Source organism: Dunckerocampus dactyliophorus, chromosome 19, assembly GCF_027744805.1.
Source record: "Dunckerocampus dactyliophorus isolate RoL2022-P2 chromosome 19, RoL_Ddac_1.1, whole genome shotgun sequence".
NCBI lineage: Eukaryota > Metazoa > Chordata > Actinopteri > Syngnathiformes > Syngnathidae > Dunckerocampus > Dunckerocampus dactyliophorus.
The window spans coordinates 20,334,931-20,350,090 of NC_072837.1; the positions used below are offsets into that span (position 1 = coordinate 20,334,931).

The following is a 15,160-nucleotide window of genomic DNA, read 5'->3' on the forward strand; positions in this document are numbered from 1 at the left end:
ATCTGTTTGGCAAAGTGAAAATGAGCCATAGTAAGTTGCATTTTAACTGTTGCATTTATGCTAGGCTCCATTCCTGTTTGGAGCTTCATACGTAACATTTTTTTACAGAATATGTGAATATATTTTAGACATTGAGTGTAATTAAGTCATGTTTAGCAAAGTGAAAATGAGTAGTAGCAAGTGTTGCACTGATGCTAGGCTAAGCTGAAGCTCCTCCGGGCCGCTTGGTGTTGACGTGAAGATCCTAAACCGTGTACATTTAGAGGACAGGCCTGTACTTTTCAGAGTAAAGATGAAACGAGATGTTTCGTAAAGTGAGGAGCTGTATTGATGATTTTGTAGCCCTGTGCCAGAAAGCTGATAGCGATGGTGTTAAGGCGGTGCTGGAGCGACGGCCGTCCTTCCTTTCACTGTTGCGTCTTTTGTGCTCGGAGCGCCGGGTGCACGCATGCCTCCAATTATACGAGGCCAGTGTCTGCCAAAGCTGTGAATGGGACCTCCATTACGCCGGGCTGCGACATGCTTCATAGTGGATTCTATCTTTCCAGGTGATGGATTGTGTCTTTGGAAAGCGTTAGCGGCTAAAAAGGGCAGCTAATGGTGTATTGTGCCTGATAAGAAAGGAAGGCCAGGCTGGCCATTAGCGGCGTGCTGACGTCCACTCATCAGGAATAACAATGTGGCGCCTGAAGCCAAATGAGTACACTTGAAGGTATTACTTCTTTGTGCTACTTTTACTCCGCTCTCATCTTGGGTGGATTGTTCCTTCGTCCTGCAGGGCCTATTAACAATCTTTTCTTCTTTGAAAGGCAGAACAAATGATATCAGAGGACAAAAGTGCTTTGAGTCCGCGTGCGGATTTAAACACGTTTTCCTACTTTTCATTTCCCTCCTTAAAAAAGACCTTTTTACCTGCGGCGTCACGTTTAATTTGGTGATTGTCTTTGCTTTTGCGTGACGAGCGGCAGGTTCAAAAGCGCAGAACGGCTCTTTGTGGCCGCGCGCCATTAAGCAAGGTTAATTGTATTTGTTGGCGGGGAGACGAGGAGCTTCGTGTCGCCACGCAGTCATCCTTCAGGAGGGAAATTGAAACGGCGGCGTGGTCTGTGGCCAATAAGGAGGAAACAATGCAAACCCCCTCCCGTTTGTTACTTCCTGATGTATGTTCATGTTGACATCCTCGTATCGTATCACGCCGACAACACCAGAGAGATTTCGATGGCTGCAGCTGTCTGGGCACCTTTTTAACGTAGCTGCACTTTTCATGATGTACAGCGGGGGTGCCCATTGCGGCCGTGATTGTGAGGGTAGTGTGGCTCGATCACGTAAACATCACATGACATCAGTCAGCTGACATGTGGTTCCGTATAAACTAAGTACATCTAGAACATCTAGAACATCTTCTCATGGAACGGCTGCTTGTGGAGAACAGAAGTCAGTAGTTGAATGGCTTGGCTTGGCGTCATGAACTCCACCAGAGAAACGTGGGTTTTCTCGATGCCCGCCTGTTCAACTGCTCTTTCATGAGGAGGTGCAAAATGTGTGCCCATTGCAGGAACCTTCTAGTGTTGCCTTGACTCGGCCTGCGTTGTCTTGTGTACGTGTGTCATGTTCGACAGCAGCTAGCTAGCTGGACGTAACACACCACGAACGCTGCGCAGCTGCTGCTACTCAGGTCATGTGTTGAGGAACTACGTCTTCTTGTCTTTATTGCCGGATTGAATTGGATTGGGAATCGTTTGGGAATGATATCAGCTGCTTTGATGACCTGTAAACTTTGAAAGTGTGAATGTGAAATACTAATCATGAGTATTTCGTGTAGTAGTTGCAAAGTTTACCGCTTAGACGTGCTATACAGCAGTGGTCCCCAACCCCCGGTACCGGGCCGCGGGTCATTTGGTACCGGGCTGCACAGAAAAAAAATAATTTTTATTATTTCATTTTTTTTATGTTTTATTTTGAAAAGTGGCCGGATTCTCTCTGTTACATCCGTGTCACTTGACGCATGTCCATTGTGGGTGTGCTAACTTTATCTCATGCCGCACAGACAGACTACTACTGTATTTGTAGCATTTGTCTTTCACCTCATACGTGGTATAAATGCTGATACTATGTGGGAATGCATGAAGGTACGTTTGACGACGTTATTGAGTGCTAATGTGCACATTTGTTGTGTGCACAGTTTCAAGGTAATCCATGCTAGCACACTGCCTGTTAGCACACATCAAGCAGCGGCGCTAGCATCTTCAAGCTCCAAGCTTATAGTGGTGATTATAGCACTTACAGCACTTATAGCAATACACACTAAATGAGATCTGTTACATCGCTATACAACCCCCACCACCACCACCCACGTCCGCAGAGATTTGTGGGAACATGACCCGGGCCGTGGGTCCAAAAAGGTTGTGGACCACTGCTCTACAGTATATGTTCATTGTTTTGTGTATTTAGCACGGGTGTGTTGTCTCCTTTACGTTGGGGTAGATGCGTGTGAGTGTAGGTCAGGCTCAGTATGCAACATGTGATTGGTATCATCTACAGCATGTGGTTGGTATCATCTACAACATGTGATTGGTATCATCTACAGCATGTGGTTGGTATCATCTACAGCATGTACAGTATGATGCATGGTATCATCTACAGCATGTACAGTATGATCCACGGTATCATCTACAGCATGTACAGTAGGATGCATGGTATCATCTACAGCATGTACAGTATGATTCATGGTATCATCTACAGCATGTACAGTATAATGCATGGTATCATCTACAGCATGTACAGTATGATTCATGGTATCATCTACAGCATGTACAGTATAATGCATGGTATCATCTACAGCATGTACAGTATAATGCATGGTATCATCTACAGCATGTACAGTATGATTCATGGTATCATCTACAGCATGTACAGTATGATTCATGGTATCATCTACAGCATGTACAGTAGGATGCATGGTATCATCTACAGCATGTACAGTATGATGCATGGTATCATCTACAGCATGTACAGTATGATCCACGGTATCATCTACAGCATGTACAGTAGGATGCATGGTATCATCTACAGCATGTACAGTATGATTCATGGTATCATCTACAGCATGTACAGTATAATGCATGGTATCATCTACAGCATGTACAGTATGATTCATGGTATCATCTACAGCATGTACAGTAGGATGCATGGTATCATCTACAGCATGTACAGTATGATTCATGGTATCATCTACAGCATGTACAGTATGATGCACGGTATCATCTACAGCATGTACAGTATGATGCACGGTATCATCTACAGCATGTACAGTATGATCCACGGTATCATCTACAGCATGTACAGTATGATGCATGGTATCATCTACAGCATGTACAGTATGATGCATGGTATCATCTACAGCATGTACAGTAGGATGCATGGTATCATCTACAGCATGTACAGTATGATCCACAGTATCATCTACAGCATGTACAGTATGATTCACGGTATCATGTCCAGCATGTACAGTATGATGCATGGTATCATGTCCAGCATGTACAGTATGATGCATGGTATCATCTACAGCATGTACAGTATGATTCATGGTATCATCTACAGCATGTACAGTATGATTCATGGTATCATCTACAGCATGTACAGTATGATGCATGGTATCATGTCCAGCATGTACAGTATGATTCATGGTATCATCTACAGCATGTACAGTATGATGCATGGTATCATCTACAGCATGTACAGTATGATTCATGGTATCATCTACAGCATGTACAGTATGATGCATGGTATCATCTACAGCATGTACAGTACGCCCATGCGGTATCATTTCACCTACATTTTTTCTTTTCATGCTGCAAAACGCCTGAGAGAACACATTGCACCTGCCAGTCGTGGCTCAGGGCAAAATGCTGAACACCCTCCCCCAGCCCCCATTCACCAAACCTAACCCCCCCACCCCCACCCCCCACCCCCCACCCCACTCCCATCCTTTCCAGCCGACACATGCCTGGTCATGGAAACACATTTGAAGGTTTATTTTGCTCACGCATCCCGTGAAAGGTGCGCACGTACGCTCACACGGTCATCAAAGCTGAAAGGCTTCACGTGCACGCACTCGTGACTCCTCTTATTTTTCATGCTGACAGCAATACTCCATTTTTCACACACACGAGCCGCCATGTGTCATTTCACGTGCGCTGCAGACGCTCAGTGGACTTTTGTCATGCATGTTAGACGCCGCTTGTGTGGGACGCCAAGAGACATACATGGGAAAGAGGTAAAACAGCTTTGGGTGTGTCTCACTGCCCCCTACGGGACTGGAGTGGAACAACGTGGATTGCAATTTGCTCTTTCTTTTGACTGTTTGAGATATTTCTGCTTTTTTGTATCACAGTCAAACATTTCAACTTTATCCTACTAAAATGGCATTATTTATTCTCATGAAATTGTTAGAATAGACTTTTTTTTTCTTACTATTTTGACTCCCGTAAAATTAAAGCTGTTTTTTACATTTCTGCTGTTTTTTTAACTTTATTTTCCAGCTGTTTTCCAAATTTCCTCTTAAATTAAATAGATGTTATTTTTCTCATACTTTTTTACTTTATTTCCATAATATTCTAACTATTTGCCCAACATAATTTTCCAAAAAATGCAACTTTATTTTGTTTTGTTTGTTTCTCATATTATCATTATTAAAAATATTGTCTTTTTTCTTCGGTATTTCATGTTTATGCTAGTAAAATGTTATTTTTCCTCATAATATTCCAACCTTATTCTCCGAAAAGTAGGGCTTTTTCTTGTTAGATTAAGTTTTTTCTTTTAATATTTTGACATTGTTCTCAAAAAATTACAGCTGATTCTTCCATAGTTTTTTTTCTTTTTAAATGATATTTTTAGAATGGAAAAGAAAACAGCTGTGGGCTGCAAATAACACCCGGGCCGCACATTGTTCACCCCGATATAGCATATTAGAGAGGTGGGGCATAGGCTAAAGATGCATTACTGCCCCCTACAGGACAGGAGTGGCACATTAACAAGTGCAATGTATGTTATAATTTACCACTTGGACATTGTCTTCTTGGTTTTGCTTCTTAGTTGCTTGTGTTTATTTGCTGAACATATGTCATCATTTAGCAAGCATTGTTGGTGTGACGCGTTAGCGAGGGAAAGTTGCACAGGTCATACGGTCGTCCCGGTCCGCAGAGAGTTGAAGAGAAAGGAGCTAAAAGCAGACGCTCCACATGTCCTCGGACCACCCGCGGACTGCTCCCATATGTTGGGAGTGGTAGCGCTCGCACGCCGCATGTCCAAATAAATGAGTCGAAGTGCAAGCTTAGAAATGATCATGGCCATCTTGGCTCGTGTTTTAAAGACAGTACTGAAGACAAGATCATTTTGGTTATATCCTAGCAATATCAAGCAAATGTGCCCCCTGGTGGCTGCTTGGATGTGTGGTGATGCCGTGTGGTGATCGTTATGCTCGCCATCAGGCTTTTTCTGGAAAAAAGTCGACTACTTACTTAGAAACTACGAAAGAAACCGCTTTGACGTGCAACAGCAGCCCTAAAAATAGTTTTGTTGTCATCAATCCAACATTTCCTCGACGTTTTTGAGCGGGTTGTCTCTGCACCGGGCCTGGAAGATGGAAGTGACAGCTCACACCATCCGTCTGCAAGGACGACGCTCGCATTTACTCCACGTGCTCCGGAGAGCGATGGCCGCCCGGCTCGACAGGGATGGAGAGAAATGGAGTCAATCGGCGCCGTTGCTCACTCTCAATTCCCGAGCGTGTGTACATCATTCACTGTTCATGAGCGATATGTCGCACTGAGGCGTTACCCTTTGAGCACACAGAGGTCGTATTGTGGACTTACTACACTGCAACGTCTTTTATTCCACTTTCACATGTACCCCAAATGAGCTAAATACTGATGTGCAGGTGTGTATATACTGTAGCTGGGTGGCTCGGTAGACAGGTACCTAGATACGTGCTGTAGGTAGGTGGCTACATAGCTACACAGATGCAAGGAAGCAGGTAGGTAGGTAGGTCCAGTAGATGGGTAGATACTAGGTAGGTACTTAGGTACAGTATGTAGATAGATGGGTAGATACTCAGTAGGTACTTAGGTACAGTATGTGGGTAGATGGTAGATAGTAGGTAGGTACTTAGGTACAGTATGTGGGTAGGTAGGAACTAGGTAGGTACTTAGGTACAGTATGTATGCAGATGGTAGATACTAGGTAGGTACTTAGGTACAGTATGTGGGTAGATGGTAGATACTAGGTAGGGACTTAGGTAAAGTATGTAGATAGATGAGTGGTACAGTAGGTACTTAGGTACAGTATGTGGGTAGATGTTAGATACTAGGTAGGTACTTAGGTACAGTATGTGGGTAGATGGTAGATACTAAGTAGGTACTTGGGTACAGTATGTGGGTAGATGGTAGATACTAGGTAGGTATTTAGGTACAGTATGTAGGTAGGTGGGTAGATACTAGGTAGGTACTTAGGTACAGTATGTAGGTAGATGGTAGATATTAGGTAGGTACTTAGGTACAGTACAGTATGTGGGTAGATGGTAGATACTAGGTAGGTACTTAGGTACAGTGCAGTATGTGGGTAGATGGTAGATACTTAGTAGGTACTTAGGTACAGCATGTAGGTAGATGGGTAGATACTCAGTAGGTACTTAGGTACAGTATGTGGGTAGATGGTAGATAGTAGGTAGGTACTTAGGTACAGTATGTGGGTAGGTAGGTAATAGGTAAGTACTTTGGTACAGTATGTGGGTAGATGGTAGATAGTAGGTAGGTACTTAGATACAGTATGAGGGTAGATGGTAGATACTCAGTAGGTACTTAGGTACAGTATGTGGGTAGATGGTAGATAGTAGGTAGGTACTTAGGTACAGTATGTGGGTAGATAGGTACTAGGTAGGTACTTAGGTACAGTATGTATGTAGATGGTAGATACTAGGTAGGTACTTAGATACAGTATGAGGGTAGATGGTAGATACTAGGTAGGTACTTAGGTACAGTATGTGGGTAGATGGTAGATACTAGGTAGGGACTTAGGTACAGTATGTAGATAGATGAGTAGATACTAGGTAGGTACTTAGGTACAGTATGTAGATAGATGGTAGATACTCGGTAGGTACTTAGGTACAGTATGTGGGTAGATGGTAGATACTAGGTAGGGACTTAGGTACAGTATGTAGATAGATGAGTAGATACTAGGTAGGTACTTAGGTACAGTATGTGGGTAGATGTTAGATACTAGGTAGGTACTTAGGTACAGTATGTGGGTAGATGGTAGATACTAGGTAGGTACTTGGGTACAGTATGTGGGTAGATGGTAGATACTAGGTAGGTATTTAGGTACAGTATGGAGGTAGGTGGGTAGATACTAGGTAGGTACTTAGGTACAGTATGTAGGTAGATGATAGATACTAGGTAGGTACTTAGGTACAGTACAGTATGTGGGTAGATGGTAGATACTAGGTAGGTACTTAGGTACAGTGCAGTATGTGGGTAGATGGTAGATACTTGGTAGGTACTTAGGTACAGCATGTAGGTAGATGGGTAGATACTCAGTAGGTACTTTGGTACAGTATGTGGGTAGATGGTAGATAGTAGGTAGGTACTTAGGTACAGTATGTGGGTAGGTAGGTACTAGGTAGGTACTTAGGTACAGTATGTATGTAGATGGTAGATACTAGGTAGGTACTTAGGTACAGTATGTGGGTAGATGGTAGATACTAGGTAGGTACTTAGGTACAGTATGTAGGTAGATGATAGATACTAGGTAGATACTTAGGTACAGTACAGTATGTGGGTAGATGGTAGATACTAGGTAGGTACTTAGGTACTGTATGTAGGTAGATGGTAGATACTAGGTAGGTACTTAGGTACAGTGCAGTATGTGGGTAGATGGTAGATACTTGGTAGGTACTTAGGTACAGCATGTAGGTAGATGGGTAGATATTCAGTAGGTACTTTGGTACAGTATGTGGGTAGATGGTAGATAGTAGGTAGGTACTTAGGTACAGTATGTGGGTAGGTAGGTACTAGGTAGGTACTTAGGTACAGTATGTATGTAGATGGTAGATACTAGGTAGGTACTTAGGTACAGTATGTGGGTAGATGGTAGATACTAGGTAGGGACTTAGGTACAGTATGTAGATAGATGAGTAGATACTAGGTAGGTACTTAGGTACAGTATGTGGGTAGATGTTAGATACCAGGTAGGTACTTAGGTACAGTATGTGGGTAGATGGTAGATACTAGGTAGGTACTTGGGTACAGTATGTGGGTAGATGGTAGATACTTGGTAGGTATTTAGGTACAGTATGTAGGTAGGTGGGTAGATACTAGGTAGGTACTTAGGTACAGTATGTAGGTAGATGGTAGATACTAGGTAGGTACTTAGGTACCGTACAGTATGTGGGTAGATGGTAGATACTAGGTAGGTACTTAGGTACTGTATGTAGGTAGATGGTAGATACTAGGTAGGTACTTAGGTACAGTGCAGTATGTGGGTAGATGGTAGATACTTGGTAGGTACTTAGGTACAGCATGTAGGTAGATGGGTAGATACTCAGTAGGTACTTAGGTACAGTATGTGGGTAGATGGTAGATAGTAGGTAGGTACTTAGGTACAGTATGTGGGTAGGTAGGTACTAGGTAGGTACTTAGGTACAGTATGTATGTAGATGGTAGATACTAGGTAGGTACTTAGGTACAGTATGTGGGTAGATGGTAGATACTAAGTAGGTACTTTGGTACAGTATGTAGGTAGATGGTAGATATTAGGTAGGTACTTAGTTACAGTATGTGGGTACATGGTAGATACTAGGTAGGTATTTCGGTACAGTATGTGGGTAGATGGTAGATACTAGGTAGGTACCTAGGTACAGTATGTGGGTAGATGGGTAGATACAAGGTAGGTACTTAGGTACAGTATGTAGGTAGGTGGTTAGATACTAGGTAGGTACTTAGGTACTGTATGTAGGTAGATGGTAGATACTAGGTAGGTACATAGGTACAGTATGTGGGGAGATGGTAGATACTAAGTAGGTACTTTGGTACAGTATGTAGGTAGATGGTAGATATTAGGTAGGTACTTAGGTACAGTATGTGGGTAGATGGTAGATATTAGGTAGGTATTTAGGTACAGTATGTGGGTAGATGGTAGATTCCTATGTGGGTATTTAGGTACAGTATGTGGGTAGATGGTTGATACAAGGTGGGTACTTATGTACAGTATGTGGGTAGATGGTAGATACTAGGTAGGTACTTAGGTACAGTATGTATATAGATGGTAGATACTAGGTAGGTACTTAGGTACAGTATGTATGTAGATGGTAGATATTAGGTAGGTACTTAGGTACAGTATTTGGGTTAATGGTAGATACTAGGTAGGCATTTAGGTACAGTATGTGGGTAGATGGTAGATACTAGGTAGGTACTTATGTACAGTATGTGGATAAATGGTAGATACTAGGTAGGTACTTATGTACAGTATGTGGGTAGATGGTAGATACTAAGTAGGTACATAGGTACAGTATGTGGGCAGATGGTAGATACTAAGTAGGTACTTTGGTACAGTATGTAGGTAGATGGTAGATATTAGGTAGGTACTTAGTTACAGTATGTGGGTACATGGTAGATACTAGGTAGGTATTTTGGTACAGTATGTGGGTAGATGGTAGATACTAGGTAGGTACTTAGGTACAGTATGTAGGTACTGTAGGTGGGTAGACTAGTAGGCAGATCAGTGGTAGGCGGGTAGGTAGGTAGAAGGGCAGGTCCATACGTTGATGGGTAGCTGGTTATGCAGATAGTACATAGCTGGGTAGGTAGGCAGGTATCAGGGTAAGGAGATAGATGGTATTCAAACAGTTTTGTGCATTGGTAAATATATGTATACACATACACTATACTGCTCAAAAAAAATAAAGGAACACTTCGAAAACACATCAGATCTAAACTGGGGGAAAAATGATCTTGAATATGTTTCCTGATAGTAAGTGGGTGATGTATTAGTAACAAAATCATGCCACATCATTTGATAGAAATGAAAATGATCACCCTATAGAGGGGGGAAATCAAAGACACCCCAAAAATGAAAGTGAAAAAATGATGCAGCACACTGGTCCATTTTGCTAAAATGTCATTGTAGCAACTCAAAATGATTCTCAGTAGTTTGTGTGGCCCCCACGTGCTTGTACGCATGCCTGACAACGTCAGGGCATGCTCCTAATGAGACTACGGATGGTGTCCGTAGTGTCCTGGGGGATCTCCTCTCAGATCTGGACCAGGGCATCACTGCGGTACCTGGGCGCATGGAGAAGATTCCAGCAGACAGGTAGTTACTCCAGGAAAGCTGGACAGGGCCGTGGAAGGTCCATCAACCCTCAGCAGGATCGGTATCTGCTCCTTTGTGCAAGGAGGAACAGGATGAGCACTGCCAGAGCCCTACAAAATGACCTCCAGCAGGCCACTGGTGTGAATGTTTCTGACCAAACAATCAGAAACAGGCTCCATGAGGGTGGCCTGAGGGCCCGACGTCCTGTAGTGGGCCCTGTGCTCACTACCCAGCATGGGTAGTGGAGCATGCCCTGACGTTGTCAGGCATGCGTACAAGAACGTGGGGGCCACACAAACTGAGAATCATTTTGAGTTGCTACAATGACATTTTAGCAAAATGGACCAGTGTGCTGCATCATTTTTTCACTTTCATTTTTGGGGTGTCTTTGAATTCCCCCCTCTATAGGGTGATCATTTTCATTTCTATCAAATGATGTGGCATCATTTTGTTACTAATACATCACCCACTTATTATCAGGAAAGATATTCAAGATCATTTTTCCCCCAGTTTAGATCTGATGTGTTTTCCAAGTGTTCCTTTAATTTTTTTGAGCAGTGTATATGTGCATGTAGGTAGGTTAGTAGATGGATTGATGGGTATGTTGGTAGGTTAGTAGATGGGTATATGAGTATGTAGGTAGGTTAGTAGATGGATAGATGGGTATGTAGGTAGGTTAGTAGATGGGTACATGGGTATGTAGGTAGGTTAGTAGATGGATAGATGGGTATGTGGTAGGTTAGTAAATGGATAGATGGGTATGTAGCTAGGTTAATAGATGGGTATGTAGGTAGGTTAGATGGATAGATGGGTATGTAGGTAGGTTAGTAGATGGGTACATGGGTATGTAGGTAGGTTAGTAGATGGATAGATGGGTACGTAGGTAGGTTGGTGGATGGCTAGATGGGTATGTAGATAGGTTGGTAGATGGGTATGTAGGTAGTTTGGTAGATGGGTATGTAGGTAGTTTAGTAGATGGATAGATGGGTATGTAGGTAGGTTGGTAGATGGGTATGTAGGTTGGTTGGTAGATGGATAGATGGGTATGTAGATAGGTTGGTAGATGGCTATGTAGGTAGGTTAGTAGATGGATAGATGGGTATGTAGGTAGGTTGGTAGATGGGTATGTAGGTCGGTTGGTAGATGGATAGATGGTATGTAGGTAGGTTTGTATGCAGATCGGTAGATGGGTATGTAGGTAGGTTGGTAGATGGATAGATGGGTATGTAGGTAGGTTTGTATGCAGGTCGGTAGATGGGTATGTAGGTAGGTTGGTAGATGGGTATGTAGGTAGGTTTGAATGCAGGTTGGTAGATGGGTATGTAGGTAGGTTGGTAGATGGATAGATGGGTATGTAGGTAGGTTTGTATGAAGGTCGGTAGATGGGTATGTAGGTAGGTTGGTAAATGGGTATGTAGGTCGGTTGGTAGATGAATAAATGGTTATGTAGGTAGGTCGGTAGATGATAGATGGGAATGTAGGTAGGTTGGTAGATGGGTATGTAGGTCGGTTGGTAGATGGATAGATGGGTATGTAGGTAGGTTTGTATGCAGGTCGGTAGATGGGTATGTAAGTAGATATACGTGTAGGTATATTTCATTATTGAAATGGTCTGGCCTCAATGCTTTCCGGGATGAAGATAGCCAGGAGCTACCTTTACCTTTTTAATGTGCGTTGATTGGCCCCTCTGCCCCATGGTGTCTGTCGATATGAAACAATTTTGAGGATGTGATGATGTATTCATTCTAGAATAAAAAATCAAGAACTTGGTCCTGGCAAGACTTTTTTATACTACAACTTGTGGCTTCTGTTCTGCTTTTTTTTCCACATTCAGTCTGACAGTTTGGATTTGAATTTCTCAGTGAGTGTGCATCTCATTTCCTTGGCGTGTGCATGTGCGTGTGCATGTGTGTGTGCGTGGGAGGAAGAGCGAGGAAGCAGGAGTGGAGGTGGTGAGATAGAGAGTTAGTAGATAGAGAGATCACATGTCCCACAATGCATTTCATTTGTATTTACATGTACAGTGGAGGGATAGTGTGTGTGTGCGTGCATGTTTGCGTGTGTGTGTGTATACCTCCTACCTTTTAGCAGTGTTCAGATGTGGTCCATCTCAAGTAGATTTCCTGCAATTTTAAAGATGTTTGACGAGTAGAGCGGGATCACAGCAGATGTGTTTTGGGTTTGCAGATGGCACTGAGTTTTTTTTTTTCCTTTGCTTCATCTTCCAAAGTTTAAGTAGGAAAGGAAAAAAAAACACACAGCAGTGAAGTTGGGTACTGTATAGAGCTTGTCGCTGACGGTTGCTTTTGGAAGTCCCAGTGCTGGTTGCCTTGGCAACGCTCTTTCCTCTGTTCTCCCAACAGTCATCATGTGTTTATTAATTCATCCTCTGCTCCTGTTGCCAATCAAGTAGCTCACATTTCAATGTCACAACATGACATCCACCATAAAGGTTTCTTTACGACCTTTTTTTTGTCACAACCTTTTTGATTTTCTGTGGTAATTGTAGGCCAAGGAAGCTGAGCTCTAAAATAAAAGTAGTTAATGTTTTATATTGCCTCTCAACCATGACAGTTTTGATTCCTGAAATGTTCATTTACATCACAGCAAGAATCCCTTTCAAGAAAACTGGGAGATCTGAAATTATATCTAGATATTATTAGCTAGTTAGGTAGGTATGGAGGTAGGTAGATGGTAGGTTGTTAGATAAATATGGAGGTGTGTTGATGGGTAGATAGTGATGGAAGTAGGTAGGTATGGAGGTAGGTAGATGTCTCAGTAGATGTCTCACATTATTCTTATGAAATTCTTATGGTACCAAAAGTGTCTTCTAAGTGATGAAACACGATCAATAAAAGGGCTAATACTACTTCTAATCCTACTTTAATAATAATTGTCATAATAAATAGTAATAATAATAAATGTATGAACGTGCAGCTATGCTGAGGTGGTTGTTAGAGAGCAAAGTGGAGCTCAATTGTGTGTGTTCATTCTTTGTGGAGAAAGATGTAGATGCTGGAGTCGGTTCTTTCCGCCCCTTCCAGCTGGGGCACATGGCTCTGAGCCCAGAGAGGTCAGCCGGGTCAGTCTCGACCGGCCGCTCTGACACGGAGCACCGGCTTGTTTACAGGTTTTATTGTCGCAGTGGATGAGCCTCCCACGGGGTTCACACCACCACATTTAAACACACGCATTCTGCAGCTATAGAGGAGGTTGCTATGGCAACAGTATGCCCTGCCTCTCTGCACACCTTTCCTGTCCAAAGTATGCACATACGGCTGTGAAACATATCCACTTCCTAGAAAACGTGTGCTAAAATGAATGGTGGCAGCAGGAAAGTAAACATTTATTTTTTTTTTATCTGTTTGTTCTTTTCCTCGCCAGCATTTGTCTGAGCTGCTGGCGGCCGTGCGCCTGCCCTTCATCCACCCGTCCTACCTGCTCAACGTGGTGGACAATGAGGAGCTCATCAAGTCGTCTGAGGCATGCAGAGACCTCGTCAACGAGGCCAAGCGCTACCACATGCTACCACACGCCCGCCAGGAGATGCAGACCCCCAGAACTAGACCCAGACTCTCTGCAGGTGATCTATACCCACCTGTGTACATACCCATCTACCTATTTTGCTACCTACATGCCCGCGCACATGCCAACACAGTACATACCCATCTTACTATACATCTATTGATCTACCAACCCATCTGTCTATACCCACCTGTGTACATACCCGTCTACCTATTCTACATAGCCATCTATCCCTCCATTTTCTATACCGCTTCTCCTCATTAGGGTTGCGGTGGCATGCTGAAGCCTATCCCAGCTGACTTCGGGCGACAGGCGGGGCTGGACTGGTCGCCAGCCAATGGCAGGGCACATTTCGACAAACAATCATTCACACTCACATTCATACCTATGGACAATTTAGAGTCTCCAATGAAGCTAACATGCATGTTTTTGGAATGTGGGAGGAAACCGATGTACCCAGAAAACCCCCCGCCACACACGGGGAGAACATGCAAACTCCACACAGAAATGCCCAACGGAGAATCCAACCCAGGTTTTCCCATCTCCAGACTGTGACTGTGTGGCCAACATGCTAACCACTAGACCACCGTGCGGCCCCATAGCCATCTAGTACAGTACATACCCATCTATCTAACGACATACTGTATCTATCTACCAATCTATCTATACCCACCTATGTACATAGCTATGTAGGTATCATCTTCTTACTTACCTACCTACCCATCTACCCCCCATACCTGCCTGGCCATACCTACCAACCCATTTAACTACCAAGGTACATGCCGACCTACATACAGTACACATCTGTCTAACTACTCATCTACCTACATAGTTATCTACCTACATAGCCATCTACTGACACAACCATCTACCTACATAGCCATCTACCTACATAGTCATCTCCCTACATAGCCATCTACCGACACAACCATCTACCTACATAGTCACCTACCTACATACCATCTACCTACATAGCCATCTACCGACACAACCATCTACTTACATACCCATCTACCTACATAGCCATCTACCTACATAGTCATCTACCTACATACCATCTATCGACACAACCATCTACCTACATAGTCATCTACCTACATAGCCATCTACCGACACAACCATCTACTTACATACCCATCTACCTACATAGCCATCTACCTACAGTCATCTACCTACATAGCCATCTACCGACACAACCATCTACCTACATAGTCATCTACCTACATACCATCTACCTACATAGCCATCTACTGACACAACCATCTACCTA

General features: G+C 43.2%; 1 protein-coding gene across 3 annotated transcripts in view; it reads left to right on the forward strand.

Moving 5' to 3' along the window:
* Positions 1–15,160, forward strand: part of LOC129172436 (kelch-like protein 29) — a 241,953-nt gene that overhangs the window by 181,414 nt on the left and 45,379 nt on the right. For all 3 annotated transcript variants that reach the window (XM_054762143.1, XM_054762142.1, XM_054762144.1), the window contains exon 9: positions 13,750–13,948. In XM_054762143.1, coding sequence (XP_054618118.1) covers positions 13,750–13,948 — 199 coding nt within the window. The remainder of the gene's footprint in view (positions 1–13,749; positions 13,949–15,160) is intronic.